Here is an 18,230-nt window from a genome sequence, read left to right as displayed (position 1 = left end):
ATCTATGTTTACGAACATATATATGTATTTCTTTGCTTCCTTTTTTTTAGTTGTCTATCAAAATTAAATAAAAAATTAACAGATATTTTGATCAGTAATAACTGATTATAAATGATGAATATGTCTAGATATTTAGCATAAAGTAATGTCTTTAGAAGAAGACTATGCCCACACAAAATGACATATATAAATGTAAAATATATGTGCGTGTTTAAAATGTGTGTATTTGATGTGAATATAAGTGTGTTCCCACTATACTTTAGTTGATACCACCATTGTGTGGACATGCCAATCAAAAAGGAAATTAGGCGATAGCTAGAATCCTTCTTCTAGAGACATCGATGTACAGAAGTACATAAAATTGTAATATCGATTGCATTCGAGAAATAATTATAGAGAATAGATACTTTCAAGTAGATACCGTTTAGAAATATCATTTGATACTTACATATTCACATATACTTATGAGGCAATGATACTTTACTATCAGGAATCGGAACTAATTATGAGGCTTTATTCATTAAATTCATAAAAGCACCGAGACGCGACATTACAACAACACTATATCTCGTTGCATACATGATTCGCGAATAGATTAATACGTCATATAACAATCCACGGTCAAGTGGTTTCGCAAACGCTTTCTTTGACACAGGTCAACTACCAAGGAAAACAGTCGCGAATGAACTCGATTGTGAATTGATGATAGTATCAACCTTCCTGCAATTTCCTGTTAAAGTGAAGTTGTTCGTCCTTTTACATCAAGCTGCAGAGAGCAAATCCTGGTCCAGAATCGAAAGCCGACTGCAATACCGTGGTTTCCATGCAAAATGCAGCATCCGTATACATTGCCGCAATTCGTTGTTGTTGCGCTCGACTTTCACTCTGCGATCTGCAAGCATATTTAAATTTTTCTGATTGGGAAATGTTTCTAGTAGTAACTAAAATTATTTAAAATAAAAAGATAGGTAGAATAAAATAAATAAACAGATAAACAAACAGTAAAAATTATTCTATTCTTTGAATTATATAATTTTGATTACACTCTCGAACATTTTTACTCGAGGAAAATGTGTGACACGTTTCAGAGAACTCTTGAAATTATTCTTGTCATTTTCCTCTTAATTTACTCGCGATTATAGCAAAGAAAAAAATGCAGAGAAGGAATCTCGGGACGCTCAGCATTTACATAATTGCTGCCTGTGCCATTTTTCTAAACCACTTTAAACCTGCTACTAGTTCTCAGCACCTCAAAATGTCTCGAGATAGCCAAGTACCTCCTTAGCCAAGCTAACTCCCGGCGGTGTCGTAGTCGCATATGGCCATCCCGGAAACTACGTGAATTATTCCGCGGCTCCGAGATACGAGACGTGACAGCCGAGGTCGGCTTTACAGCCTCTTCGACTACTCACCTGAGAGGCATTGCCCGCGCACGTCTCTGCACTCTGACCTGTACCCTCGGGACTGATTGTGAGTAGCCATCGTCTCTAGATTGTTGTCGTTGCTGTTGATGTTGATGCTGTACGCCACGCTCGCTTAGCGCCAGCTGCGTCAAATATTCGCGAAGCTCAGGTTGGCTGACCAAGAACTCACGCCGTGAGATACTCGAAGCCTGATTAGACGTCATCGTTGAGTCGGACCACGGTGGCGGAGGAGTATGTGAGCGTGATGTCATTGCGTTCTTGTGATAAAGATACTCCTCGTACGTCGGTGGCAGACCGTTCTGCAAAACGAAAATGTGCCTCATAATTAATAAAGAAAAGATACAAGACAAAATAATAAAAAGTTGCAAACACATACATGCTGAGAGATGAAAAAGGTACTAGCGTCTGTAAAAGCTTGCTATTCTAGACATTAACAATTGTAATAAATAATATTTTTAATGAATTAGGATTATCTTTTTTTGTTAAATTATTTTTTGTTAAATTATTTACTCAATATTTCGCATACAACCAATTATTTTTACAATTTTTGCAATTGCTCTATAGGTTTATAAATAATTCTTTTAAAATCTTACATTTTTAACGTACCATAGTACACAATAATGTACAGTTTCAAGCGAGAAATATGTTACACGAAAAATGCATGTGTTCAAAAAATTAAAAAAATTTTTTTAATTGCGCTCTATGTGAGAGGATATTTACAACGGTTTCATATATATAAAACCTGCTTTCGAGATAAGTAACTAGGACAAGGTCCGATATACAGAACATTTTGCAAATAGAAAGTACTGTTTTTTATGCCTGTCTCTTTGCTTCTAACAAGTTGTTTTATGTTTCAAAATATCGTCGTTAATGATCAATTACTGTAATCAGAAGCAATAAACGAAATTGAGTTATACTAATGAGGAATAACATTTTCATCCTCCTGCATTCCATTTTATTTAACAACGATCGTCATGAGAATAATCCTTGATTAATTAACAGAATTAATTAACAGTAATTTTAGAAATCTCGTACTGCTCGCGAGACCACATTAGGGTCACGTTACTCTAGCCGCAACTTCGATTCCCAGGTTGTAGTTACTTATCATTATGTTAGTGGTTTCGATACCTGATCTTTTGTGTTGTGTTTCAGATGCGAAACAATAATTTGTTATTTCGCGAAATAAAACTGTGGCTACGATCTATTTTAACTCAAGAAAAATAATGGACTTTGAGTCTGGTCTGATTCTTCAATTTTTATATAAAGCTTTGATATAATAGCTCTTTGATATAATCACAAGAATAATCGTGTTTGTTTAACATAATTAATGTTATTAATTTTAATAAAAAGTAAACTTTTTTTTGCAATTCACATAAATTCATCAATGGAAGCTCAAGTAACGAAATTAGCCGCGTAAATCAGTTCCACATTTTTCGTTATATCACGGTGAAAATTATAATAAAGCCGCGAACTGTTTAATGTTCTTCTTGAACGCGATTTGCAGCCATAGCATAAAATGCAGCGAAAAAACTTCTCTCGTTTCTCATCAGGCCGACTTTCCTTGCATATTATATCGTAAAAGCTTGCGGAAGCTTGCAAGCATACATCCTCTCCTTTTGCGTTTCTCGCAAAAGGTGTCGACTCTTGTTTAATCGTGTAATTGTAGCATAATGCTTTTGTATTTAATGCTTGTATTATGCTATTAAGATTTTACGAAGAAATGATTTTCGCAATTTTCACATTTATTTTATTAAACATTTTTATATGTTTAAAATTATGCTACATTTAAAAATTAAAAATTACCTTCTTTCTAAAAGACTAAAAATAATACCGACCATATATATATATATATATATATACATGTTTAGTCGCAAACATGTCACACACACGGTTTTTTAAATTTCTCTCTGTATCTAGGTATGATAAAAATATTAAGTTAGAAATCTTATACAATTTTGTACAATTTTATATATGCTTTAGTTTTTAAATAATTCAACAATTCTAAATACAACGTAATTATTTAAAAATAACTGTATATATATATATAAAGTTACAAATATTACACCAAAAAAGTAATTTCTAGAAAAGAAAGTTTATAAAACATTTTACGATCTCTCTCTCTCTCTCTCCCTCTCTCTCTATCTATCTATCTCTTATTAATATTAAATTTTATATTAAATATTTTCATATTATATATTCTATCGCTTTTATTGGTCGAAGAAGAAATGGAATTTATTAAATAATCAAGAAAACTCCAATCTATATTCAATTTCGGCTTCTAGCGTAAAAGGGATGAAAATTTAATAGGAAGAAATAGTACGGTTATCTACGTATATATGTTCATAGTAACATAGATGTCATCCACAAATGGAAACGTACGATGCACTTCTTTATATCCGCGAATCTACGCTTTATCGAACGTCATGAAACTTGGGCTATAAATATGTATCCCATCGCGAGAGATATTTTATGCTTTACGAAAATGAAACACATATCAAGGAAATTGTTGGTACTCCAATGGCACAACTGCGTTTCGTTCCAAGGATTATAATGAAACCTCGAATACGTCACTAGCAAATTGATCGAAAAATTTCTCTTTCTCCTCGTTGAAAAATTCCTCTTGATCTAGTCACGAAAATATTCGATATACGTACGAGAATAAAAGAGCCACGAGGTAGAATGAAACCGCAACGAGAATCAGAAAGTCTAACATCGAATTTCCTCAATCACTTTTGTCCTTCAATCGAGTAGGAGAGGACTTTTCGATTCTCGCTATCTTCGCTTTTGACGAAGTCAACTGCCGGCAACTATGATCTTCCACTCGACGAGGAGGAAGAGTGAAATTGAATTTCGGGATTATTATCTTGTGATTCCATTTTCCAACGTGAGACGAGCGTGGTTACCCTCAGGCGTTCGTTTAAGAGGATCGTCCAGAACCCCGTGGTTGCGTTTTTCCGTCCGTAGTAGCTTCGCTCCGGGGTGATTATGTTTCTCCTGAAAATGCTGTGCAAGGATTTCGACAAAACTGTCTTCAATTCTGCATATGATGCACGCGATTTTTCAGGATCAGGTGTTATGATGATAAATATTGTGTATCTTTTTCATCATCGCAGTTTGACTGGCAATTTTCGCTCGTTTTCGTTTTGCGGTCTTTTTATGATATCGTAATTTGCCTTCTCGTACTAATTTTCGCTCGTCTCATTTCTTCTCCCTTTTCGCAGGCAATCAAGCTCTTATCTATATATATATATATAGTTGGTTTTATTTCTCCATTACATTTATATATATATATATCTCTCCTCTCTTTCATCCATATCTCTCTCTCACACACACACACACACACACATTTTCAGTCTCTTGCAGCCGTAATCAACCTTCAGTCCCTCTTCATTATTTGCGCCGCTTGTATCATTTGGGCTAATTCACGCGATGATGTTAATACGGGAGCTAGCCTGCGAGAATATATAATATCTTACGTTCTCTAACTGCAGATTGCAGAGCAGTCTCGTGAAGCCTCGGAGTATTACATGTTACGTCTCCGCCTAAATATTCAAAACCGCCGTTCTTTAATGTAAACGCTTCGTCTCACAAAGACAGCTTAACTACGATTTCTCACCCACAACAACATATTGCGGCATGAAATTTTCAGTTCGCTGATAGGACGCTGCGTCTGCAACAAGTCGATTCGCAATCAGAATTGTAGAATTCAGTGAAACCTATTATCTAGTATCCGATATTTGATCAATAATTCATCCCTAACTGGAATCAATGTTCCGAAGTTCTCAGAACTTTCATTACGATCTTATGATAGAGAAAACTTCATTGGCAAAGGAAACCAAGTTTTCCCGAAAGTTCGCAAGGATAATAACACACGTCAGTTTGCCCGTAATTGCGTGAACCGAATCACCCCACTCGTTCGCTCGATAAAGGACTTTCTCGTCCCACGCGTCCAAGAGGGCACCTTTTTGCACCTTCTCGAGAGGAGATTCCTGATAAATGGGTGACTCCCGTGGACACAATGTAGCCCTCGCGGCCTCGCGAGAAAATAGTAAAGACAAGGCTGTTATTCAAATTAGAAGGTGCGAGTGCTTCGCACGTCTGCAGCTCATGAATGGAAACAGTTACTAAAGGACCTCGTGAAGTAAGCTCGAGAGCTCTCGAGAGAAAAGCCTACCGCTAACTCCTTTTTCTTTCTCCTTTTTCTAATCTCCTTTTTTTATTTGACCGCCATAGCGTTTTAATCTTTTGCGCACAATCGGTCGCGTTTTGTAAACGAAGATATTATTGGAGCCTCGAGAAACCTTGGATGCACGCAAAATTCATTTCATTAACTGAAATTGTATCGAGCGAAGGTATTAGTGAGAAAATTAATCGCAAAGTGCACGTAGAAAGTACTAGAGAGACGACGAAATATTATGAAATGCTTAAAACATATTCCTAGTGACGCTCATAAAGTAGCTCTTCCGAGAAATATCTAGCAGAAAATAATGTTCTCTTTCTTTTATATAAATGATCTAAAATCATAGTAATCATGGGTCGGCTAACGAGCAACTATAACTTGTCCCCCTTCTCCCTCCCCCTTTCTCTCTCTTTCTCTCTCTTTCTCTCTATTTACCTCTATCTCCCTCTTTTCCGTAAGATATATGATCCGCAATTACGGTCTCGAGGATGTTTTCCGAGAGTCTTCTTTTATCAGGCTACACAATTTAGCTGTGCGTACCGTAGTGAACTTCCCCAGGATGGTTTTGCATTTCATACGAGCAGTTTCCGAGCTTGCACTTGCTCGCTCGAGTGACACTGCTGCGCAACGTTCCAGATTGAGAACAATTTTAACTCTTTTTCACGATCTCCTTTGATGACCTTTTCATTTTGAAGCAGCCAAGTGCAAACAGAGTCTCCTCATTATTGCGAAACATATAAGAAGCCTGTTAAAAAATTTGTCACCGCGATTATTCCTCGACCTCGAGCTTTTTCAATAACATACACCAACGTTATTTGGACAAACCGAATAATATGCCGATCATTGTCATTTCATCACGCGCGCGCAAATAATAGCGATCTCTCCGTAACAATAAATATAAAAGAAAAACCGATGCGAGATAATCGTTGGAATTTTACTCCGATATTTTTTACTTCTAATATTTTGAAAAATAGTATTGTCACAAAAATCTCCCATGATCATTTATTATTCTTTTTTTATAAAGAGGATATTAATTTTAAAATGTAAGTAAAAAACAGTTTTATTCAATACATGGCGCTAACATACAATTGGACAATTCATGAAAGAATTCGACAAAATTATGTAATAAAAAAACTAATATTCTGCACTGAAAAATGTTACAATGTAGGTGCTAAACGTCACAAATTCGTAATCTTACTTTAAATAACTTAATAATTCGAGAGTTTAATATTAAAATAACAAGATAATCTGCTGAAAAGAAGATAATCATGTTAATTAATACTTCATATCAAAAAATAAATATATTATTAAATTATGTAGCCACGTAAACAAGATTATCTCCTTTCCGATAGATTAACATTTTAACATTAAATTCGTATTGCAGAAATTTTGAAAACAAGATTATTACGAATTTGTGAAGTTTAGCACCGATTTTTCGGTGCAGAATGTCAGTTTTTTGACTGTGACGATGACAACAACTACTACTTATAGCATAACACGACAGAAGAATTTATGTTCCAGTCGGCGCCGGAGAACTACACGCGAAATTGGGCAGCCAACCGAATTAGAATGGTCCTCGAGTTAAGAAGCCGTACATTGAATTTTCCTCCCTCTCTCTCTTCCACCTCGCTGTTCCTGTCGTAGTTGTTCGCCTCGATAAAGCAACTCCTCTTTGAGACGGTGAATCTCTTCGGAGGAACGTGACCGAAGCAAACTCGAACAATTGGGTCGCTGAAATTTAATGTACAGGCAGTGGATCGAACAGCACATGGAGTTAATTGCATTTTCAAGTACTATATCACCGTAAACTTCGTATCGATTGTTATTATTTATTGCTCATTTTTATGTTTTACAGATTAGGATTATTATATTAGGATTAATATAATATATTTACCAGGAAATGGAAGAATTACTTTTTCGTTACTTTTATAGTTACTTTTTATAATAACAATTTTTGATAATGTTGTTGCAATTTTTTATGACTGTAATAATGACTAACTATAATAAATGCCAAGATTACGCTGAAGTTAGGAAAATTACTTTGAAAATTAAATTGTCATCATTACGCGTTACTCATTAAAAAAAAGTAATAAGTAACGAGTAACACTGTAAAATTATAATTAAACTTTGTTACAAGTTATATTAAAAATTAATGATCGAGTTATAAAAATTGTGAGTTATATTTTCCAGTAACAAAAGATATTTCCAACCCGTAATAAGTAACTATTAACTGTTCCAACTCTGATGTTACATTATCATAAAAAATTCGCAACGTCATTATTAAATTGTTATTACAACAAAGTAACTAATAGTAACGATAGTTATAGTAACTATACATGTTATATAAATTGAAATATTTATTATTGGCCCTGTATAATAAAGTCAGGTAAAGAATGTACAAAAAAGAATTTCGTCATAGAACATGAACTTCGCTGTTTATTTGTTTTGTTTTATCGTATTTAAATAAATTGTGAAACAATAATCGTAGCAATATTAAATAATTATTTTATTTTTTCTGACCTTTTTCAATAAATTGAACGAAACATATTAAAGGCAGATATTAGACTTTTAAATTTAGCATTATTGAGATATTGCTTGTAATTTTCAGTATTTTACCAGAATAATACGGATGTAATAATAGGCGAACTTTGATATTTGAGAAAATCTCGAAAATGACCGTATTCTTTATAAGCTGATACGTGGCTTCGCATTGAACAAAATAAAAATAATGTAATATAAAGACTTTTTCCATAAAAAGGATTTGTCAATGAAATTCACAGACTAAATTCGCAGGTTTAAATTTTTTTAATGGTAACTAGGTTATTTTTATAGAAGCGCAGTACGACGTACGTATATTGATATTTCCGGTCTGTGAATATAAACTCGAATTCACCATGTACTGACACATGCACGTTAATGTCGAGAGCACGAACAAAATTTTTTACTGCGTCGTCACGGATCGATATTGCTCGTAAAGACTCATAGTATAGACATAATGCAATACATTGTTCACTGTAAAAAAAGTATAAAATATAGATTCAAACTTTTGAATATTTTGAAATTAATCTAGACTATTATGCCGTGACGGAATTGTTGCGTAAATTTGGACTGCGATAATTTTAAATGATCATAGCCACATGCACATGCGCGGAATCAGATTGATTTGGAAACGAAAGATGAAAAGGATGTTGCAACGTAACATATATGTTTCAACGTTATTTCCGCGTAATGCGTAGAATCATCAATCTTGATGTATGGTCAGTTACAATACATAATAAATTTTGCAAATAACATTTCTCGCATATGTATGTAAAATGTATGTAAGATATACATAAAACATGAGATATGAGCTGTCAACCCGTTGTATGTACAACTGAGGCTTATACAAGACGATAAACAGATTTTCGTAATTTATTCTGTACTCTGGTCCGTACAGTCGTCACACCGGACATTAAACTAGATTCAGATATTTCGAGGTGTTACGTTCATAACGCTATTAACGCTATATCAGGAACGTAGAAAAAAAATACATGCATATGTATTTTATTTGTACATGGAAAGAATAATTTTACTAAAATAAATAAAAATTTAGCTTATGAATACAGATCCGAAAATAATTTTGTTAAACTATCAAAATAATTGTGTAAGAAATTTAAGCCTTGAGGAGCAATGTTGCCAAAAATTCTGACACTCTAACAACCAGATTGAGTGTTTTAAATAATTATTTTGATAAAATCTAACAAAATTATTTTCTGTATGTGTAATTAAATTTTTAGATATTTAAACCTATCCTTTTCGTATATTAATTAAACCAAACCAATATTAGTTGTCGATACTAAAAGTACATATATTACTTATTATATAAAAGTATTTACCCGTATCTTGTTATTTTAAATGGTCAATAAAAACGCTCAATAGAAACGATATTAGTATTTGTAATTACGAAAATGGTCAATAAAAACAAAATGATGTCATTTGTCATTATAAAAATAACACAGTCTATTGCACAACAGAATAATATATGCATAGTAACTCATTATCTTATATACACGGAAACAAATGAATATCGATACGTAATTAAATAAACACATACCGCGCTAAATATTTTTGCATATATAAAATTGTATTTTCTTGAATACTGATTAATTATAAAAATGTATTTTATAATATGATTTTAATTTCGTTCTTTTTTTTTTACCTCGTTTGCAATTGTGTCGCAGTTTACTAAACATCGTCGTATTTAAAATAATTGTTCTTTTTCACAAAAACTACACAACCAATCTTGTAAAAGCTTAATATAGTAATTGCAATTCATGTTATTGCAGAATCGTGTTGTTTGCATAATGGCCGCGGGATCTATTGATATTTTGTTAATCGTAGTCGGTCGTCAACATCGACTAATTACTAATTGTAATTACTAATAACTCATTTGGTAACCCACAAAAGGCTAATTTGCGATTGTACCGGTCACGCACAAGATCGATTACAGTGCTCTAGTCTGAACGCGTCTCGTTTTGATTATTGATCTTCGGGACGCTTCGATGAAGGTGACTGATTGTTAGATCGCTGCCAATTTCCTCGTCATCTGCTCGTCACAGAATTGCGCAGCAGAATACACACCGAGTGACGTACGACATTCCTGCAAAAGCTATCGAGACCGCGTACCCTCAGTACGGAGCGATAATTCGTTTCGATAACTCGAGATATTACGTGATTGAATAACCGGCTTTATCGGACGGAACTAGCCGAAGCGAAGCGTGCCTGTATATCGTCGTTGATATGCTGCATGTGTCGCGATTGGACCGTTATATTAATGCGCCAGCAGTGCAGAGTATCTACGATTGCTGGAATTAATATTCCAGTTATATCGTTATATCATTTAAAGCACGCGGGAGACGATGACAATTTGTAACTATTGTCCTACCAGCTGTTATTGCTTTACGAGCGTTACGCTCTTACAAATGACCGAATGCCGATTGTGGCCATTGTAGAATATTGACCGCTGTCGGGAACTGCTGTCCGCTTGTACTGCTCTGAAACTGCATTGTACAACGGTAACTGCGCAATATTATCTTTGTTGAAATACTAGCTCGTCGAAAAAGTAGTTCGCAGGGAAGTAATAACGTAGAATTATTTATTAAGTCAGTGCCCCGAAAGAGATATAGTTGGCATTGTTTTTCAGAACACCACTTTGGATGACAGCAACGGCGCAGCGATCCTAAATCCGACGATCTCAAGAGTTCTCAATCTTATCAAGAGTGCGAGTGATGAGTCGAATAAACTGATACATCTTTACGTAGCACGGATCAAAAACCAGAAAACTCGATTAAAATGCCAATTGATAAAAGCTTGTGTAGATATTTAATTATATTTAATTTCTACAGGAATTTAATTTCTGCTATTTGGGACACATGACCGTGTAGAATTTTATGTAGGACGAGAGAGAGAGAGAGAGAGAGAGAAATATAAATAATAGATTTAATTACAATAAACGGTCTTAGTATTACGGATTAATATTAAAATATTTAAATTTAATTTATGAAGATGCTACTCATTGTTACGTTATTATCATATTATATTAAATTTAAATTAGGAGATAATAAATTCAATGCTGCTTTGCGTGTTGTGTACATATACATACATGTTTAATTTCGCGAAAATTAACTCGGATGTAATAATACAAACCAGAAATTGTTACGAGATGATTTACTATTGAATTTAACTCCAAGCGCTGTGAGAAATGTAGCAATATCATTAACGACGCTTCATTTATTTACTGTGAATTAACATCAAACGGAAAGAAAAACATATACAACATAACTAAACTGCGGTGAATCTCACCTGCCACGTTTTTGCAATTGCAACGTCGTACGTCGGCGGTGGCGACGTCATAGACGGAATTACGGAGTAAACAGGTTGCGATCTGCTCTGTGAATTTGGCCGACTCGTCCCACTTTCGTTGACGCTCGCATTTGGCGTATCTGGTATGGTGGCGTACAGCGCTTCCGGTATAGTATTTTCACGAATCCCACCGCCGAGGATACTCGAGCCCGAATCTACGTAATGTCGAAAACCAAAAATGCAATATTCTTTCTATCTTTTTCCCTAATCTTAGTGAACTTTTATCTATATATGTACTTTACATTTTCATCTATACTTGAATATTAGAGAAACAATAGTAACCGAATCTCTTGAGTTAAATAACATTTATTTTTAACTTCCATGTATGTATGTCAAAATATAAATCAATCCACATTTCTGAGATTAAGGTAAACAATGTCCACATGAACGCAATATTTGATAAATAATAAACTAATTTTTTGAGTCATATTTAATATACTTTCTTAAATTAAATTATTTAATTATATTTTTGTAATTAAATTAATAACATAATGAATAGAAATGGTGTTTTATAGAAATGATTAAAAATAACTCAAATTAAATCTAATTTAGAGGGCTATTTTGTAACTCTTAACGATTGTAACAAATTGCGCAGCAACCATGGACAAAACATGCGCGATAACACTGTGACACTACAATTACAATCACTAAGAATTACAGAATAGGCTATTAATATTATAAATTTAAGAGTGGCTACACATTTCGAAAATATCTATAATACCGCAAAATATGATAGATATTTAAAATAAATATTCTTTCGGCATTATGATAATATTAACGAAATTTGAACTTAATACGCGAACTGACTAACCGATATAAGTATAATGTGATTCAGCTCTATCGGCGCTTCGGGTCCTCCTCGAGTGAGTAAGCCGCTTTTCGTGCTTGCTGCTCTTCATCGTGGATCTCGAGGATTCAGTCACCATGCTGCTGCTTCCGGTCTCATTCGATGTTCGAGTCTTCGGTACTTGCCCTTCTTCGAGCTGTTTCCGCGAGCTCTTGCCCTCTGACTTGTTGCCCTTCGTCTTGGGCAAAAGGATGGCCAGCTTTCCCTGGCATTTCGGCAGACCCACGACTACGCCACAGGCACACACGTTCTCATTAGGCATCCTAGAAAAATCCAGACAGCATTTTAAAGAATTTATTCCGAGTGAAAAATTAGGAGCAATTAACTATTATGGACCAGACTGTTCGGATGAACTATAATTCGATGTTCTTCTTCGAAAAGATATCTTGCACAGGTCTATTAAAATTGTACAAAAATAATATTCTACAAGAAAGTACCAGAATATGTCAGAATGTAATTTATGAAACATCTCGTGAAGTATTCATTTTTCGAAGATCTTAACGCTTCCACTGTGAAGGATTGAATTGTATGAAAAAATCATACGATTTCATAAATAATATATGTTATTGGAACTTAACCACACTTTGTAACAGTCCCTTGCAATCCATTACAGTTGGCGCGCACTACAATCTGCCAAACAACGTTATCGACCTCGTGTGCTGCGCGCTATTATTAACGACCCTATAATAGCCCTTAATTGGAATCAGTTCGTAACGTTTATTCGTAATAGCGTCCCGCTCGGCATCGGTTCTCGCGTGACAAACGCGATTACGCGAGCTTGGGACGTACTCGCCGAGAAAAAAAGCGTGGCGAAACTTTTAACAGGTTCCATCCATTCGCCAGATTCAATTGACAAATTGAATTGTAAAAAATTCTGATAGGCAGAGCCCTTTGATTCGTAGAACGCATGCAGTTAGTTATATCGAGATTATCGTACATCGGAAAAGAGAAGGATTATAATTAAAAATTTGGAACTCTGCGATTGGTCTCAACTTCGGAATGCGATCGTCGCTGCATCCAAAAGAATCAAAGAAGTATACCTATCGTATTCCTTATGAGAATTTACTTGAGTCATTCTGTGCGCGGAATCTTTAATATCGTGATCCAATTCAAACTTTCCGGAATAAATCATCGATTTGCCAAATTTCGCGATGAGAAGCAGAGCGGGGACCTCTATGCTTCACGAAAGAAAAAGAGCGAGGAAGAGGGAGAAAATAAAGTCGTCCTTTTGATTCGACTTTTACCGAGGTGGAAAAAGAGAAGAAGGTTCCTTAATTCCCGAGAAAATCTTATTCCCCCTCACATTTGGAAAGTCACTTTTGAGAGAACGAAGTCAAGCAAGTTCGCGTCGGATCGCACAATCCGGTTTTATATCGTCGAAATGAACAATGCTTCTCAGTATCCTCGTCGGATTTCGTCCTCGAGCACTCTTATCCTCTCAAGATTAAAAGGACTGTCGCCTTCGCGTTTATTATCCTTCCGTTTCTTACCTTAACCACTTTCAGTGGAGTATTCGATTTAATCTTGTACTTTCATACTGGACTATCATCGGTATCACTTTAAAGGACAAATGAAATATTTTCTATAACATACTCTAGTTTATTAATACTTATATATACACACACACATATATATATATATATACACCAGGAGATTTATACACATTTGGATAAAAATAGAACAGAAAAAAATAGTACTGGAGACTGCAACGAATGAGACGAAGAGTGTCGAAATAGAGACAAACCATTTGAGATTAATAACAATCTTATTATTTTGTTTAATAATAATCTTGTTATTTTGTATAATATGATAAACCGTAGGCAGGCAGGATGTGATAATAGACTTGCTTTGACATTCGTGGCGCGTGCAAACATCCCGAGAATGCGTTCGCGCCTGGTAAAGTGACGCCCTGAGATAATTTCGGGTCTCGCCCAGTTTAGGCAGGGAGGGTCGAGCACGAGGCCAGAGCAGGGGAATCGCTACATGGAAATTGAATTACGTGCCCTGCTGCGAAATGAGCTGCCAGGGACCTTGGTTAGTTTCGACGACAAACTGCTCGCTACAGTACGCAGACCTTCCCATTACTCATCCCGCTGCTGAGACTCACCACAGAACTTCTTTCGTGCCTGACTTTAGACATATATATGTATTTCGACCCTGTTTCCCAAAGATACTACTTAATACGCCAGGATAACTTTTTAGGATGAACCAAGAATACAGAAAGAAGGAGAGTCTTTCTCCAAAAGCAGTCAACTTTTCTTTAACAAACGGATCGAGTAATCGATAGTTTTCTAAAGTATAACCACAGTTTACGAGCGCGTCTCTTTAGCTGAGTAAAAGTTTCATGAATACCGATAAAGCCTGAGAAATTTCCAAGCACGTAACGCGACGTGCCGTTTTATTGTGAGTCGCGTGGGCAATTTTGTGATAGGATATTTTTCCTCTGCAGATAATAAACGCTACGTTATTGGACCTACAACTCTGGGAAATTTATAGGCATATCTCGCATTTTTCTCTAAATATATACAAACATAAAATCTTGTATGTAAGTATGTGTCATATTGGACAATAAAATAGAGAGTAATTCCTAATAGACACATATTGTGTCTCACATATTCAATAAAGAATCATTAATCGATAAATGAGATTTTCGCGTTATGAATGTAAGAAATAGAAATGGGACGAGTCGATATTTATAATTAAAATCTTTGTCGAAAACATCAGCAAACGTAATGAAATATATCGCTGTCAGACGTATCTCCTTTTTGCTACGAAGCAATATAACGTTTAATTACAAAGATCCAAGAGTTGCCCTAGTTGTAATTAACGTCGCCGACATCTTCGATGCGGGTATGGGAATGACTCTTCCCAGCGGCAGTTATCGGGCTGCATTGATACCGGCGGAGACGAGAAATGGGCTTTTGAGCGATAATTATTACAATGCCGAGGCATACAACTCGTGTTCGGAACGGACAGCTGCGATTAAGGAAGGACTAGAAAAATGAATTTTCTCTTTCTGCCAGTAATATCAAACAAGAGAAATTCCACGAGCATTAGAAAAGTAATGTGGGATCACTTGATCTTTGCAAAATAAAAATTTGCGCTTAATGTACAAAGGGAGAAAATACAAGGTATAAAAAGAAACATGTATAAAAGAGAGAAACGGAAGTAATGCAATTCGAGAAGTGAATAGCCTTCTTGATGACTGAATAAAATGAAAATAATGAAATGGTGAAATGTAAAAAGTCGAAGGGCAAATAATAATCGTTTTATTAAATTGGGCATGTTTCATATTGACAATGAGCAATACACGAATTATACGGACTCTTTTACGTTTCTAATAAAACTTCATGGTGTGTCTTATAGGAAAATATTTGCGGTTTATTGCAATACAGACGCAATATCTGTTTTGGTTACCGTCTAACGTCAGATTAAAGGTGCGAGAACAGATAGAGTAACGAGAAATCGCGGTTCCCTCTTTAGAATTCCAGTCCTGAGTCCTGTGAGATTCGTCTTATCTACCCGTAGAAATTCTCGCGATTCCGCAAAATGTATACAGGAATCAGCGCAAGGTAGTCTCTCTCTTTGATAAGCGGCAGGATTAATTCGTTACGATGAGAGAGGAAGAAAAATAACACGCAGTGTTAGTAACGTCGACGTTAATTAATTTTGTCAAGAGCGTCTTCCACAGGACCTTTCATTTTTCGTGTCCGCTTGCGTAATCCGCCATGTGTAATTGACGCTCAACTATTAGCCCATCTGTTAAAAAATGCGATTAAACTGTTTAAATATTTGCAATATCCATAAATATTTGCGCGCAAATAACAATTTTACGAAGAATTACAACTATGTTATGATTATGGGAAATTTTACGTCATTGCATAATTTAAATTGTTATATTCATGTTCAGTTCATTGTTATGCTCATAGTTTAGTTTGTTGCTTGTTATTCACACGTTCACTGAATTATTTATCTTTACGCGGTAAATTTCTCTCACCTTGCTCATTATACGGAGAGAGAGAGAGAGAGAGAGAGAGAGAGAGAGAGAGAGAGAGGGAGAGAGGGGGGGGGGAGGAAGGGAGAGACAGTCTCGCAGTAAAATATTCATACATAAATAGATTGCGCGTTTTTGTTCCAACATTTTGTGTCTTTGGTACCAACGTCAGAGATCTCTCTAGTTGTGCGGGTTGCGCCCTCGAGCACGATGCGAACAAGAAATGTATCCATCGTAGATGAAGCCCGCACAGTTCATGAATTCTCTCATGATATTCCGCGCGTTAATACTCCCACATGAACAGTTGAAAGAATCGCATATCGTGTTAATTAAAGCCCGTGATGTAGTCTTCGGTGCTCTCGATGATGAGTCGTCTGTTTCGTAATTAATTGGCGAATACAGAGGCCGAAATCTGCCAATGAAAATTCAGTGCACGAATCTTCGCTCTTCGCATTAATGAACGCTCGGCACTCGTCTCGCGTGCCGATAATTAATACCGGACGAATCACATCTGTGAAATTGAAAATAAGCGATTTTCCTTTCTTCTTCTTTCCCCCTTCCTTTTTTTTATAATTTATACTAAACACAACGAAGGAGATTTTTTTCTTTCCGCGTTATATATTTCGCTTAACGCATTGTCTCTATTGTACCGTAGAATTTATGATCCACGGAGAACTCGACATGTTTCCGCGTTTCTTGCTTTTCTTCCTGTCAACGTTTGCAGTAATATGTATACAATTCACGTTGCCTAAACATGGGAAACATATCCACGTAACGACCATGTATTGTCGTTCTCATGATTTCGGTCGCGATCGATGTGCGAATCTCGATGTGCGAATCTCGATGTGCGACTCTCAATGTGCGCATTCGAAACGTCAGGAATTCTGTCAGCGACTGCTAATGAGATTGAACGTCGCTCCGGCAAAAAGCCAGAAGGGAGTAAAAGGGGTGTGGAATTGCGGTATCCGGTCTCGACGTGGCGCGTTGAATTTGACGTCGTCAAACGGCAGAGTGTAGGTGCCATTATTCGCTATTCTCCATCGCAAATATTTTGAATACTTGAGCTAAAAGAATCAATAAGCTGCTCCTACATCAGCATCTAAATTGCAAAACGATGCAACAGACCGGAGATGCGTTACCAAAATATTCATCCAGATTGTTCGACGAGGTGACGCGACGCGCGGCGATACGCGCGGGTGAATTGGGTCATCGTGAAATATAACATTTTTACGAGGATGTACGATGTGCATATATTCGAAAGGAGTTGCCAGATCCCGTTCCAATGTGCCACTACTGGACTCTAATACGATTATGCATTCGCTTGCGGCCATAGTCGCGAAACAGAGCGTTCCGCGTTCACCTATACAGACGAGAATGCGTATTACATTTTATCGTACATCTTTCTTTTTTGGCTTCTGCTGACACAAAATATCGAATGGCTCGAATTTACGAATACAATCGAACAATTCTCGCTGCAACGCAAAAGCGAGATTTTTATTAAGTGCGAAATAAGAGATTTCGTTTATTTCCAAAATCGAAATTATTAATTAAAATTGCTAATTACAAAATTACCATCGAAATTACTAATTGAAATTGCTAATTATAGAGACCTTTTACTCAAGTAAAAGGATTCTATAATTCCTTGTACTTATAAATATTCATATTCTTTTCCTATCAATAATTCTTTGTTCTTTGAATCGTAATATAAAATAACGTAAACTCAAAGATGAAAACGTATCTATGAAACATAGGAATATTACATAATAAAACCTGAGAGAAATTTCTGTTGCTTTCTTTGATGAAGTTAAATACACTCAAATACGCGAGATCCTTTTTAACCGGTTCAATTAAGAACGATTAGTCAGCTTGACATCAATATCGAGA

General features: G+C 35.7%; 1 protein-coding gene across 2 annotated transcripts in view; it reads right to left on the bottom strand.

Annotated features, from left to right (window-relative positions):
- Nucleotides 1-208: 208 nt before the first annotated feature.
- The window catches only part of LOC108768845 (uncharacterized), a 94,203-nt gene continuing 76,181 nt past the window's right edge, over nt 209-18,230 (bottom strand). For both annotated transcript variants that reach the window (XM_018519483.1, XM_018519482.1), the window contains exons 2-5: nt 12,317-12,615; nt 11,446-11,660; nt 1,413-1,723; nt 209-892 (exon numbers count right to left, since the gene is read on the bottom strand). In XM_018519483.1, the coding sequence (XP_018374985.1) occupies nt 757-892; nt 1,413-1,723; nt 11,446-11,660; nt 12,317-12,614 (960 nt within the window). In that variant the 5' untranslated portion in view covers nt 12,615 and the 3' untranslated portion in view covers nt 209-756. The remainder of the gene's footprint in view (nt 893-1,412; nt 1,724-11,445; nt 11,661-12,316; nt 12,616-18,230) is intronic.

Source organism: Trachymyrmex cornetzi, unplaced genomic scaffold (assembly GCF_001594075.2).
Source record: "Trachymyrmex cornetzi isolate Tcor2-1 unplaced genomic scaffold, Tcor1.1 scaffold83, whole genome shotgun sequence".
Taxonomy (NCBI): Eukaryota; Metazoa; Arthropoda; class Insecta; order Hymenoptera; family Formicidae; genus Trachymyrmex; species Trachymyrmex cornetzi.
The sequence above is the reverse complement of the archived record's forward strand: the minus strand, read 5'-3'. Positions and strand labels throughout refer to the sequence as shown.